This window comes from Lithobates pipiens, unplaced genomic scaffold (assembly GCF_037356315.1).
Source record: "Lithobates pipiens isolate NorthernLeopardFrog02 unplaced genomic scaffold, aLitPip1_a1.2 Scaffold_16, whole genome shotgun sequence".
In the NCBI taxonomy this organism is placed as follows: Eukaryota; Metazoa; Chordata; class Amphibia; order Anura; family Ranidae; genus Lithobates; species Lithobates pipiens.
This window is the reverse complement of record NW_027507748.1, coordinates 16,726,324-16,741,649: the sequence shown is the minus strand read 5'-3', so window position 1 is coordinate 16,741,649 and position 15,326 is coordinate 16,726,324. Positions and strand designations below refer to the sequence as shown.

Sequence of the window (15,326 nt, the reverse complement as noted above, 5' to 3'; positions counted from 1 at the left end):
GTTAATTTATTTATTTTTTTAAGGAATTTTAAGCATTTTTTTTTTTTTTTTTAGTGTGTAGAACACAACTTTAAATACCAAAAGGACTTCAGATCGGACACCAGAGATGCATAATGTGTCAGCACTGTATACATATAATCATAAATACACTCCATGATAGTTCTCCCAATACTGCAATGGGAGGGAAGGACAGAAGCGACTTGCAGAAGCAATTTTTTTATTTTTATTTTTATTGCAAAGATTGCTAGAAAGGGGGTTCATCCGGTATTGGACCCACCTAGTGCGATGAGCACTTTGTTTCTGCACCCTCCATGGTGGAAATGCTACTTATTATCAAATACAATAAAATAAGATATTAAATAACAATAACACATCATCCGATTGGTTAATTTTATTAAGAAAGAGAAGTAAAACTAGCGGCAGAGAGCTGCGTCCGGATTGGTCAGTCGCTGGGTTCAAAGTGGACGATGTGGTCCTCTCTGGTCTTGCCCACCTGGAAGGCGGTGAGGCTCATCTCCTCCTGGTAACACGGGAGCTTCTTGTAGACCCGCAGATGTATATACTGATCATCTCCTACGTGAGTCTGAGAAGGACAAACACAACCGTCATCAATACTGTTAATGCATCCGATACGATCTCCAATAAAGGGAACCGGTTAAAATTTTAGAAGTAAAAGGCTTTCTGATGAATAGCTATGAGAAGGAAATGGCATGAATCTATCCATGGCCACCACTGCCACGCCCTGTTCAGGCATTTGGCCCCTTTCAGGAGGCTGGGTGCATGAATTACAGTGGCGGGGCGGTGTTTTTTTAGCACCTGATTAGAGCCATAGGCTCCAATAGGCTGCACAATATGTGGGCTCGTGGCACAGAGCACTGCACAATGAGCCCATCCAGGGGTTACAACAGCAAATTAATATTTGCTGTTGTAGCGCTGGTGCTCAATCCGGCCAATCAGAAACAGGTCTGAGACCCGTTTTCCTTTTAGCCGAAAAGAGAAGACTCCCGATTGACCGCTAAGAAGGAGGATACGGAAGCCAGAACCCTTGCTTGTGGAGACAGGAGAGCAGGGGAAGGGATAGCTGTGGCGCCGCAAACCCAGGAGAAGCGCTGATGGGGTAAGTGCACCAGACACGCCCGCTGGCCAACTGTGGGGGGGCACTGTTTGCCACCCCCCCAAAGAAAATTACCACCAGCCGCCACTGGGAACAAATGGGTGGGTATGTACGTATTCAGGAGGTAGAATAGGGAGTTAAAGCCCTTATAAGCAATGTGAAACTGGTAACAGAGAGGTGCACAGCAGAGTGTTGTCCCACACAGCCAACTAGATTTAATTTTAAGGTTTAAAATGGTGACAGGTTCATTTTCTGCCAGTAAATCCCTTATACAGCCCACTTCCTGTTTGTCTGGTCATTAGCCTAGGCTTATGACATCATGTACAGCGCTCTCTCTCTGGGAGTTTGCCAGGAAAGGGGGGGGGGGGGGTGAGTCATAAGAGGGACAATGAGAGCTGTAGGTGTGAGTCTGTAAATCCAGGAAGTGAACAGGCAGCAGCTTCAGCTGCCCACAGTTAAAATGGATGCAGCCAGACTCAGTGGAGGGAGATTTCTTCAGCATATTTGGCAAGTACAGAATCCCAGTATATATAAAATAATAAGCAAAGTGGTTGGAGGGAAGCTTCAGAATGGCAAAGATGTTTTTATTGCAAATTATTATGTGAGCAGACTGCAGTTCCTCTTTTTATGCATTAAGGTGAAACACCTTCTTCTTACCTGAACCCGATCATTCCAGCGACAGGGACAAGCACAGCAGCTCCAGCCGCTGTCTCGGGGGCCTCATTGGATAATCAAATCCAGTGACATGGGAACCAGGGGGCGGGGGCTGAGTCCTGTTATCTGTCAATGGACACAGCAGCAGGACTCAGGAGTGCACCCACAACAGTGCCCCCATGGAATGCGGCTCTTTGTGGGGGCACTCGAGAAGAGGAGGAGCCCAGGTTCCAGCCCCACCATCCAAGTGGACAGAGTTAGAATCAAAAAAGCCGAGCGCAGCGAGGCCACAAGGGGCCCTCTAATATGTGCTGCCCTATGTCCACTTGGATGGTGGGGCTTGCACCTCGACTCACGGCGCAGGCGCCGTTCATCTTCGAAGATTTTACGAATCTCCGTCTGCTCCGTGCTGCGCCTGTGCAGTACGGGGCGGACACTTTTAGATGGCCGGATGCTATATATGAAAAACACCGGCAATAGAAGAAGAAGAAGTCTGGTGAGCTGGAGAGGACTTCTTACACACATCTGGTGTTCACACCGGTTCTAAATGGAGTGACTGTGAATGCATTTCCCAACTCTGCTTCTCTTATCTATCCACTTGTTATCTCAGATCACTTAAGCTTTGCATAAGGTCAGCCACTGTTTGCTCCCAGCACAGGGATTCCCTTAACCCTTCATAAGCCAGCTTTCCAGGTTATGAGCTTGACGCTCCATGGGTTTATACAGTACACTGGTTCCAATGATCCTACAGTATAGCTGTTTTCATTAAGATCAAAACATGGTCACCCAAGGCCGGTGCTAGCACTAGGCACACTAGGCAGCCGCCTAGGGCGCTCTGCTGCCTAGGGGTGCCCGGCCACTGGTTTCCCTCCACATCTGCATACTCTGCAGGCTGCAGCTGGTAACTAACTCAGCCGGACCGGTAGTGTAATTAGAGGCGCAGCGCAGCACTGGAGCCAGCGCTAGAGGAAGCAGAGCCGATGCTTCCTGTATAGCGGCGCCTTCTGTCACATGGGCAAATGGGGTGGCAAAATGAGGCTTCGCCTAGGGTGTCAAAAATCCTTGCACCAGCACTGTGGCCACCCACAACATGTATTGCAATATAAAAAGATGTACATTCTCAGGCTATTTACATGGGCATGGTACACCAATACAAAGTGGAGATGAATTATCTCCAATTTATAACACATATCTATCCAGTGGAAATTTGAAATAGTTAATCAGACAATGGCAGCTTGATCCTAACATTAAGTTTCTGCATCAGGTTTCTCAAACCTTTGCATGCCTGCGCTTTATGTAATAATGTCTAAGCTCCTCCCCTTCAAAACATCGTCAAAAAGAGGCGGAGCTTAGGTGACCTTAAAATGATGCCGCCGCCCCCCCGGAAAAAGTTCTGCGGACGCCCATGTTTACAACCCCTATAAGGGAAGCTGTAAAAAGGCGTAAAAACTGGTCATCTCCTACCGGGGCACAAAAACATACCCCCATCAATACCAACACCATCATAGTTAGTAAGGTTGAATAAAGACACCAGTCCATTCTGAGCGAGTGTCTACAATTTTCCTATCCCTGTACATTGCACACTCACATCAGTCCCTCAAGGAGCCCACAATCCAAGATCCCCATTCATATACTAGGGCCAATTTTTGACAGAAGCAAATTAACCTACCTGCATGTCTTTGGAGTGTGGGAGGAAACTGGAGTACCCGGAGGAAACCCATAGAGGCACAGGGAGAACATGCAAACTCCAGGCAGGTAGTGTCGAGGTTGGGATTCGAACCAGCAACCCTCTTTACTGCTACCCACTACACCACTGTGCCGTTCCTCTTGGAACCCCAAGCGGGGGGGTGGCCTCATTTCTTTGTGGAAACCCCTTGTTTTGGGGTACCTGCTGAAGAACATGCAGGGTGGTGTTATGTTGGGGGCTTCACAGTTTTTATTTATTTTTTAGTTAAAAATACAAAGTAATTTATGAAGAACTAAAGCTGGTTGCAGCACAAAGCTTCATGTTTATTGAAGAGAATGAATTTGTTACATTATATCCTCTTTGTAACAGTTTTCAGATGACAGACCGACCTCCATTAGGCCAAACAGAAATAAACTAATACATTGGGGGGGGTGTTATGTACTAAAGGAAAATCCACTTAAAGTGCATTTAGCATTTTAGCTTGCACATGATTGGATGATAAAATCAGCAGAGCTTCCCCTCATTTCAGATCTACCCCTCAGATTTACAGTGGCTGCCCTTCGAAGTGTACTTTCAGCGCAAACTGGATTTGCCTTTTCGTAAATAACCCCCATTATGTCAAAGGTTTTTTTTTTGTTTTTTTATCTGACCAATCAGAAAAGGATACAATTTTCAAATACAGTAAGAACATAATGATGAATAGGAATTTTCTACCATGGTACAGTGGGTACCTTTTATTACGAGCATAACTTGTTTCAGAAGAATGCTTGTAATCCAAAGCACTCGTATATCAAAGCAAGTTTCGCCATAGGAGTCCATGGAAACTCAGGTAATTAGTTCCACAGTGACTGCTATTCTATGCAGTACTGCACGTGACCAGAGGTGGGTGGGGGGCGCCAGAGACATTTGGGAACAGAGTGCTTCCGATCGGCTCGGAGTGTCACCGGCACCCCCCGCACCTCTGGCCAAACGCTGTACAGCATACCCCATTGGCTTGAATCCTGCTCACGCTTGCACACAGAGTCAAGATTTAAAAAAAAAAAAAAAAAAAAAAAGATAGCTTGTATTGCGAAATGCTCATAAACCGCGTTACTGACAACTAGGGATGAGCTCAGGCGTGTTCGCATGGAACATGTGCAGAGCCCTCCAGGAAGTTGGCGCAGAGCTGTGCTAATCACAGGCAGTGAGACATTGTCCCGATGTGCGGCTGCAGAGATCGGGCAATATCTCACCGCCTGTGATTAGCGCAGCGCTGCACCGACTTCCTGGCGGGCTCTGCACGTGTTCCATGCGAACACGCCTGAGCTCATCCCTACTGACAGCCCTGTAGTTATAAAGCCTGGCAGTCATTCTTTGCATGATGTTAAAAAACCTTCAGTAAGCAGCACCCCCACAGCCCCCCCAATAGCTACTTGAGCCTAATTCAGCAATGTGCACGAGTGTGGCTGCTGTCCCGACTCTCTCCCTCCTCATTGGCTCCTGCTGCTGTCAATCAATCAGTGAGGAGGGAGCAGGGGTGGGGCTGACCCCCGTTCTATGTATAACAGAGCGGGGCTCGGAAGCGAGCACACACACACGTACCCCCCCCCCCCATAGCAAACGAGAAGAGGAGGAGCCAGGAGCGCTGTCGGGGGACATGAGAAGAGGAGGATCGGGGCTGCTCTGTGCAAAACCATTACACAGAGCAGGTAAGTATAGAACATGTGTGTTATTTATTTTTATTTTTTAATGAATTGACTAGAATACATTTCTGGGTGATAAACCCAATAAGTAATAGGGCTCAGCTTCTTCTCCTCTGAGGCTTCCTCCATTGCACTCTATATTACCTTAATGAAGTAATTTGTCCCGGCAACAAGCTGAGTCTTGTATTCAATGGCATCGAAAGTGGCGAAATTCATCCCGGATTTCTGCTCCACCTCCGCTTTGAACTGGAAGAGAAGAGAAGAAGAGACGTTGATGAGCGCCCTGATATGTTCTCTAACTCATGGGGTGTATTTATAAAATAAAATATCCTTAGCGGTCCATGGAAACTGCATGTAAGTTGATTCAGTGTGAATGGGACAAATCGAATGTTCTCAGGTTAGATTTGCTGAAGATTGAAGGTTATTCATTGAAAAAAAATGTATATATATGTGTGAATGGGAAAAAAAATACTAGAATGTGGCCACTAGATGGCACTGAGGATCATAGGGAAATCACATGGGTTTTGAGAGAAAATAGAATATTCAATCTTTCCAGCGTTTGCATTAAAAGGAAAGTTCCCGCAGTTTTACAGAACCAAAAGTTCTGCAATTTTTATTTTTACATAACACCCCCCCCCCCCCCCGACTAACCTACATTATGCCCAATCATATGATTTTATCTTTAATTTTTTTAGTAAACTTCTTTTCACACAGAGGAGAAGAGTATAAAAGGCGGTGATTTCCTATGGGATTGATGGGCAGGTCAGAGGTGCAGTATGACATCACTCATCAGAGCCGGGATAAGGGTCACTCCAAGGAGAGTAACACACCGACCATCAATGTAAGGGAGCGCTACAATATATCGGGGTACTACATAGACCCCCCAATATAGGGAATTCCATAGGAGGAATTTTGCTTACCATCGATAAAGGGATGCACCAACCATCAATACGTTAGGGGGGGGGGGGGGGGGGGGAACTACACTGATCACCAATACGGGAGGGGGGGGACTGCACTGATCACCAATACGAAGGGGGGCGGAACTGCACTGATCACCAATAGGGGGGGAGGGCAACAACTACACTGATCACCAATACAGGGGGGGGGACTACACTGATCACCAATACAGGGGGGGGGACTACACTGACAATACAGGAGGGGGGGACTACACTGATCACCAATACAGGGGGGGGACTACACTGATCACCAATACAGGGGGGGGACTACACTGATCACCAATACAGGGGGGGGACTACACTGATCACCAATACAGGGGGGGACTACACTGATCACCAATACAGGGGGGGGGACTACCACTGATCACCAATACAGGGGGGGGGACTACACTGATCACCAATACAGGGGGGGGGACTACACTGATCACCAATACAGGGGGGGGGACTACACTGATCACCAATACAGGGGGGGGGACTACACTGATCACCAATACAGGGGGGGGGGACTACACTGATCACCAATACAGGGGGGGGGACTACACTGATCACCAATACAGGAGGGGGGACTACACTGATCACCAATACAGGGGGGGGTAACTACACTGATCACCAATACAGGGGGGGGTAACTACACTGATCACCAATACAGGGGGGGGAACTACACTGATCACCAATACAGGGGGGGGGAACTACACTGATCACCAATACAGGGGGGGGGGAAACTACACTGATCACCAATACAGGGGGGGACTACACTGATCACCAATACAGGGGGGGACTACACTGATCACCAATACAGGGGGGGGGGGGGGGAACTACACTGATCACCAATACAGGGGGGGGGGGAACTACACTGATCACCAATACAGGGGGGGGGGGGACTACACTGATCACCAATACAGGGGGGGGGAACTACACTGATCACCAATACAGGGGGGGAACTACACTGATCACCAATACGGGGGGGGGGGGACTACACTGATCACCAATACGGGGGGGGGGAACTACACTGATCACCAATACGGGGGGGAACTACACTGATCACCAATACGGGGGGGGGGAACTACACTGATCACCAATACGGGGGGGGGGAACTACACTGATCACCAATACAGGGGGGGGGAACTACACTGATCACCAATACAGGGGGGGGGAACTACACTGATCACCAATACAGGGGGGGGGAACTACACTGATCACCAATACAGGGGGGGGGGGAACTACACTGATCACCAATACAGGGGGGGGGGAACTACACTGATCACCAATACAGGGGGAACTACACTGATCACCAATACAGGGGGGGGGGGGAATTACACTGATCACCAATACAGGGGGGAACTACACTGATCACCAATACTGGGGGGGGGGGGGAAATTACACTGATCATCAATACAGAGGGGGACTACACTGATCACCAATACGGGGGGACTACACTGATCACCAATACAGGGGGGGGAACTACACTGATCTCCAATACAGGGGGGGGACTACACTGATCTCCAATAAAGGGGGGGGGGGACTACACTGATCTCCAATACAAGGGGGGGGGGTAAACTACACTGATCACCAATACGGGGGGGGGGGGGGGAACTACACTGATCAGCAATACAGGGGGGGGAAACTACACTGATCAGCAATACGGGGGGGGGACTACACTGATTAGCAATACAGGGGGGGGGACTACACTGATCACCAATACGGGGGGGGGGGACTACACTGATCACAATACAGGGGGGGGGCTACACTGATCAGCAATACAAGGGGGGGCTACACTGATCAGCAATACAAGGGGGGGCTACACTGATCAGCAATACAAGGGGGGCTACACTGATCAGCAATACAGGGGGGGACTACACTGATCAGCAATACAGGGGGGGGGGGGAACTACACTGATCACCAATACAGGGGGGGGAACTACACTGATCAGCAATACAAGGGGGGGGACTACACTGATCACCAATACAGGGGGGGGGGAACTACACTGATCACCAATACAGGGGGGGAACTACACTGATCAGCAATACAAGGGGGGGGACTACACTGATCTCCAATACAGGGGGGGGGGGACTACACTGATCTCCAATACAGGGGGGGGGGGACTACACTGATCAGCAATACAGGGGGGGGAAACTACACTGATCAGCAATACAGGGGGGGGGAACTACACTGATCAGCAATACAAGGGGGGGACTACACTGATCAGCAATAGGGGGGGAAACTACACTGATCACCAATACAGGGGGGGGACTACACTGATCTCCAATACAGGGGGGGAAACCACTGATCTCCAATACAGGGGGGGAAACTACACTGATCAGCAATACAGGGGGGGAACTACACTGATCAGCAATACAGGGGGGGGGACTACACTGATCAGCAATACGGGGGGGGGGGGGAACTACACTGATCAGCAATACGGGGGGGGAAACTACACTGATCACCAATACAGGGGGGGGACTACACTGATCACCAATACAGGGGGGGACTACACTGATCTCCAATACAGGGGGGGGGGAACTACACTGATCTCCAATACGGGGGGACTACACTGATCTCCAATACAGGGGGGGGGGGACTACACTGATCTCCAATACAGGGGGGGGGGAACTACACTGATCAGCAATACAAGGGGGGGGACTACACTGATCAGCAATACGGGGGGACTACACTGATCACCAATACAGGGGGGGGGACTACACTGATCACCAATACAGGGGGGGGGACTACACTGATCTCCAATACGGGGGGGGGACTACACTGATCTCCAATACGGGGGGGGGGACTACACTGATCTCCAATACGGGGGGGGGGACTACACTGATCTCCAATACGGGGGGGGGGGGACTACACTGATCTCCAATACGGGGGGGGGGACTACACTGATCTCCAATACGGGGGGGGGGGACTACACTGATCACCAATACGGGGGAACTACACTGATCACCAATACAGGGGGGGGGGGGGGAATTACACTGATCACCAATACAGGGGGGAACTACACTGATCACCAATACAGGGGGGGGGGGGGGGAAATTACACTGATCATCAATACAGAGGGGGACTACACTGATCACCAATACGGGGGGGACTACACTGATCACCAATACAGGGGGGGAACTACACTGATCTCCAATACAGGGGGGGACTACACTGATCTCCAATAAAGGGGGGGGGGACTACACTGATCTCCAATACAAGGGGGGGGGGGTAAACTACACTGATCACCAATACGGGGGGGGGGGGGGGGAACTACACTGATCAGCAATACAGGGGGGGGAAACTACACTGATCAGCAATACGGGGGGGGGGACTACACTGATTAGCAATACAGGGGGGGGGACTACACTGATCACCAATACGGGGGGGGGGACTACACTGATCACCAATACAGGGGGGGGGCTACACTGATCAGCAATACAAGGGGGGCTACACTGATCAGCAATACAAGGGGGGGCTACACTGATCAGCAATACAAGGGGGGGCTACACTGATCAGCAATACAGGGGGGACTACACTGATCAGCAATACAGGGGGGGGGGGGGAACTACACTGATCACCAATACAGGGGGGGGAACTACACTGATCAGCAATACAAGGGGGGGACTACACTGATCACCAATACAGGGGGGGGGGGAACTACACTGATCACCAATACAGGGGGGGAACTACACTGATCAGCAATACAAGGGGGGGACTACACTGATCTCCAATACAGGGGGGGGGGGACTACACTGATCTCCAATACAGGGGGGGGGGGGACTACACTGATCAGCAATACAGGGGGGGAAACTACACTGATCAGCAATACAGGGGGGGGGAACTACACTGATCAGCAATACAAGGGGGGGGACTACACTGATCAGCAATAGGGGGGGGAAACTACACTGATCACCAATACAGGGGGGGGACTACACTGATCTCCAATACAGGGGGGAAACCACTGATCTCCAATACAGGGGGGAAACTACACTGATCAGCAATACAGGGGGGGAACTACACTGATCAGCAATACAGGGGGGGGGACTACACTGATCAGCAATACGGGGGGGGGGAACTACACTGATCAGCAATACGGGGGGGGAAACTACACTGATCACCAATACAGGGGGGGGGACTACACTGATCACCAATACAGGGGGGGGACTACACTGATCTCCAATACAGGGGGGGGGGAACTACACTGATCTCCAATACGGGGGGGACTACACTGATCTCCAATACAGGGGGGGGGGGGGGACTACACTGATCTCCAATACAGGGGGGGGGGGAACTACACTGATCAGCAATACAAGGGGGGGGGACTACACTGATCAGCAATACGGGGGGACTACACTGATCACCAATACAGGGGGGGGGACTACACTGATCACCAATACAGGGGGGGGGACTACACTGATCTCCAATACGGGGGGGGACTACACTGATCTCCAATACGGGGGGGGGGACTACACTGATCTCCAATACGGGGGGGGGGACTACACTGATCTCCAATACGGGGGGGGGGGACTACACTGATCTCCAATACGGGGGGGGGGACTACACTGATCTCCAATACGGGGGGGGGGACTACACTGATCACCAATACAGGGGGGGGGGACTACACTGATCTCCAATACAGGGGGGGAAACTACACTGATCAGCAATACAGGGGGGGGGGAACTACACTGATCAGCAATACAGGGGGGGGGGGGGGGACTACACTGATCAGCAATACAGGGGGGGGGGGGGACTACACTGATCAGCAATACGGGGGGACTACACTGATCACCAATACAGGAGGGGGGAACTACACTGATCAGCAATACAGGGGGGGGGGGGGTTAACTACACTGATCACCAATAGGGGGGGGGGACTACACTGATCACATTTGGGGGGGGGGGGGCTTTGAAAATGTGCTCTCCCTCCCAGTACATCTCTGCTGTGTCATACTGGCTGTGTTGGGACTGGTAGTTCCTCATACCTGATATTGGCACTACAAGTCCCAGCATACCCTGCAACACACAGAGAATAGAGCCGATACACCACACACAGCACCGCTCTTCACTCAGATACATTGTATCCCCCACACACACACCACATACAAACATTGTATCCCCCACACACACACCACATACAAACATTGTATCCCCCACACACACACCACATATATTGTATACACACAGTATCTCCTCAGCCTGTCATGTGACCCCTCCCCCGACCACGCCCCTCTATGGCAGAGAAGAGGACTATCACTCGGCTTCTGAGGCCGATATAATGCAGCTAAGACACCAAGTGAGTCTAATTATCACCTCAATCACCCACAGACCTCAATCACCCACAGAGTAATTAATATTTGTTCGGGTTTAAAGGGATAAGGTGGAAACTCTATCTCCCCTCCTTGGGGGCAACTATCACACAGCGCCCCCTGCCGCCTCACTCACCCGATCACAGATCTCCTGAACCTCCGGGGTGGCCGGCTTCACATTCCCTAGACCCCCGCACATCGGCATTATTGGCTCCGTCCGAACTGCTCTCCCTTCACTGTACAGAGAGACTGCAGCGGGGCGGACTGTACCAAGACTTCCTGGTGGGGGTGATGTCAGGACACAGGCTCATCCTAGTGGGCGGGGCTGTATTGGAGGGTGTGTCATGTAACCTCTTCAGCTCCAGAACTTTCCTGGCACTTTGTAGTCACGAGTAACAATCAGTATTTACTGCTAGAAAATGTCTTACAATCCCCAAACATTATGTGTGTTTTGTTATAGCAGAGGCCCCAGAGAATAAATTGGTGGGTGTTCTTTTGATGTCACGTGGTATTCGTGCAGCGCTTTTTCAAATGTAATCTTTATTGAAAAAAATGCACTTTTTTGAATCTTAATGCCCAAAAACACCAAATATAACCCAGTATTTTATAAGGTATAAAACATGATGTTACAGAGATCTCCCGTCCTCCAGGACAGCGCCCCCTGTATGTGACTGTCTGATCTCCCCTCCTCCAGGACAGCGCCCCCTGTATGTGACTGTGTGATCTACCCTCCTCCAGGACAGCGCCCCCTGTATGTGACTGTGTGATCTCCCCTCCTCCAGGACAGCGCCCCCTGTATGTGACTGTGTGATCTCCCCTCCTCCAGGACAGCGCCCCCTGTATGTGACTGTGTGATCTCCCCTCCTCCAGGACAGCGCCCCCTGTATGTGAATGTCTGATCTCCCCTCCTCCAGGACAGCGCCCCCTGTATGTGACTGTCTGATCTCCCCTCCTGTATGGGAATGTCTGATCTCCCCTCCTCCGGGACAGCACCCCCTGTATGTGATTGTCTGATCTCCCCTCCTCCGGGACAGCGCCCCCTGTATGTGAATGTCTGATCTCCCCTCCTCCGGGACAGCGCCCCCTGTATGTGAATGTCTGATCTCCCCTCCTCCGGGACAGCGCCCCCTGTATGTGATTGTCTGATCTCCCCTCCTCCGGGACAGCACCCCCTGTATGTGATTGTCTGATCTCCCCTCCTCCGGGACAGCGCCCCCTGTATGTGAATGTCTGATCTCCCCTCCTCCGGGACAGCGCCCCCTGTATGTGAATGTCTGATCTCCCCTCCTCCGGGACAGCGCCCCCTGTATGTGAATGTCTGATCTCCCCTCCTCCAGGACAGCGCCCCCTGTATGTGACTGTCTGATCTCCCCTCCTCCAGGACAGCACCCCCTGTATGTGACTGTCTGATCTCCCCTCCTCCAGGACAGCGCCCCCTGTATGTGACTGTCTGATCTCCCCTCCTCCAGGACAGCACCTGTATGTGAATGTGGGATCTCCCCTGTATGTGACTGTCTGATCTCCCCTCCTCCAGGACAGCACCTGTATGTGAATGTGGGATCTCCCCTCCTCCAGGACAGCGCCCCCTGTATGTGAATGTCTGATCTCCCCTCCTCCAGGACAGCGCCCCCTGTATGTGACTGTCTGATCTCCCCTCCTCCAGGACAGCACCCCCTGTATGTGACTGTCTGATCTCCCCTCCTCCAGGACAGCGCCCCCTGTATGTGACTGTCTGATCTCCCCTCCTCCAGGACAGCACCTGTATGTGAATGTGGGATCTCCCCTGTATGTGACTGTCTGATCTCCCCTCCTCCAGGACAGCACCTGTATGTGAATGTGGGATCTCCCCTCCTCCAGGACAGCGCCCCCTGTATGTGACTGTCTGATCTCCCCTCCTCCAGGACAGCGCCCCCTGTATGTGATTGTCTGATCTCCCCTCCTCCAGGGCAGCGCCCCCTGTATGTGACTGTCTGATCTCCCCTCCTCCAGGACAGCGCCCCCTGTATGTGAATGTCTGATCTCCCCCTCTTCCGGGACAGCGCCCCCTGTATGTGAACGTCTGATCTCCCCTCCTCCGGGACAGCGCCCCCTGTATGTGACTGTCTGATCTCCCCTCCTCCAGGACAGCGCCCTCTGTATGTGACTGTCTGATCTCCCCTCCTCCAGGACAGCGCCGCCTGTATGTGACTGTCTGATCTCCCCTCCTCCAGGACAGCGCCCCCTGTATGTGACTGTGTGATCTCCCCTCCTCCAGGACAGCGCCCCCTGTATGTGAACGTCTGATCTCCATATGTACACCAGCACAACAGTAGACATGAAGGGAAACGTCAAACAACCTCAATAGCTCAGACGGGGCGGCTCCCACATAGCAAGACTTCCCTTGATGGGAACCCAACAGTAACTTAAACCATAGAAATACAGAAAGTAAAGCCAGACCGAAAATCAATAAAAGAGTGCAAGATCATTTTATTTGTCTAAAAAAAATAAAAAAAATAAATCATAAATATCCTAATGAGCCAATCACATGGCAGCTACTCAATGAATTTAGGCATCTAGATGTGGTGAAGACGACTTGCTGAAGCTCAAACCAAGCATCAGAATGGGGAAGAAAGGGGATTTAAGTGACTTTGAACGTGGCATGGTTGTTTGTGGCAGATGGGCTGTTCTGTGTATTTCTGGGATTTTCACGCACAATCATCTGCCGGGGGGTAACTGAGATTCGTGGGAAAAAGAGAAGATATCCAGTGTGAAGGAAAATGCCTTCTTGTTGAGGTCAGAGGAGAATGGGCAGACTGGTTCCAGGGGATAGAAAGGCAACAGTAACGCAAATAACCACTCGTTACATCCAAGGTATGCAGAATACCATCTCTGAATGCACAACACAGCCAACCTTGAAGCAGATGGGCTACAGCAGCAGAAGGCCTGCCAGCTAAGAACAGGAAACTAAGGCTACAATTCACACAGGGTCACCAAAATTGGACAACAGAAGATTGGAAAACATGTTTGGCGATCACAGCCGTGCCATGTTGTTAGGACATGACGCAACTCCGATCTGTGTAAAGAGCCATGACCGCGGCTCTTTAACCATGTGATCGGCTGTGTCCAGTCACATGTAAAAACACAGAGATGCCGGTAATCGGCGATCCTCACTTCACACTGACAAGAGTGCGAGGAGAGGAGAGCCAATCAGCAGCATCTCCTCACAGGAGACAGCTAGGGATGTAATCCGGGCCAGTGGCGGCTGGTGCTCCAAATTTTTGGGAAGGAGCAAAACACAGTGAAAAATTGTGAGAAAAAAAATCCCACTGTGCCCATCAATCGCAGCCACTGTGCCCATCAATCGCAGCCACTGTGCCCATCAATATGGTGACACTATTGCTCTGGTCAGTGTGTTTGAAATAAGAAAATATTATGTATTTATTTTTAAATACTGTCGCCAGTGTCCCTAATCACCACCACACTAGTTATATAATAACCCTGTACTGCACTGGTGACAGTATATACAATTATATATATATATATATATATATATATATATATATATATATATATATATATATATATATATATATATATATATATATATATATTTTTTTTTTTTTTTTTTTTTTTTTTTTTTTAATAAAATAAACATAATTTTCCAAATAATGGTTACAAAAAAAAAAAAAAAAATAACTCACTCAAAATACATTGGAATGTCTACTTTTAAAAAGGGGTAATTTGGAGGTGTTTGTACTGTCCTGACATTTCAGGGTCTTTATAAAATTAAATCGGCCTTCAGTACATCAGGACTGATCGACTTTCAAATATAGATACCGTAGTTTGTGGACTCTCACTTTCCTACAGACTAAATTATAAACTCTGATTTTGGTTATTTTTCAACTAAAATTTAGCAGAATACAACTGGACATAAATTTATGAAGACTTTTCAAAATTATATAACAGG

General features: G+C 50.0%; 1 protein-coding gene across 1 annotated transcript; it reads right to left on the bottom strand.

Moving 5' to 3' along the window:
• Positions 1 to 376: 376 nt before the first annotated feature.
• LOC143981636 (cystatin-A-like) lies at positions 377 to 11,686 on the bottom strand. The gene is made up of 3 exons (XM_077479628.1): positions 11,517 to 11,686; positions 5,282 to 5,383; positions 377 to 583 (listed from the first exon to the last, which is right to left on the bottom strand). Exons 1-3 carry the CDS (start codon positions 11,583 to 11,585, stop codon positions 443 to 445), a joined length of 312 nt encoding a protein of 103 aa, XP_077335754.1. The 5' UTR covers positions 11,586 to 11,686; the 3' UTR covers positions 377 to 442.
• Between the last annotated feature and the right edge of the window lie 3,640 nt (positions 11,687 to 15,326).

Coding starts and splice junctions, on each gene's coding strand:
- LOC143981636 (XM_077479628.1), bottom strand. CDS start 11,585: ATGCCGATGTGCGGGGGTCTAGGGAATGTGAAGCCGGCCACCCCGGAG. Junction 5,384..11,516: donor TTCAGGAGATCTGTGATCGG/GTGAGTGAGGCG, acceptor CTTCTCTTCCAG/TTCAAAGCGGAGGTGGAGCA. Junction 584..5,281: donor GGACAAATTACTTCATTAAG/GTAATATAGAGT, acceptor TGTCCTTCTCAG/ACTCACGTAGGAGATGATCA.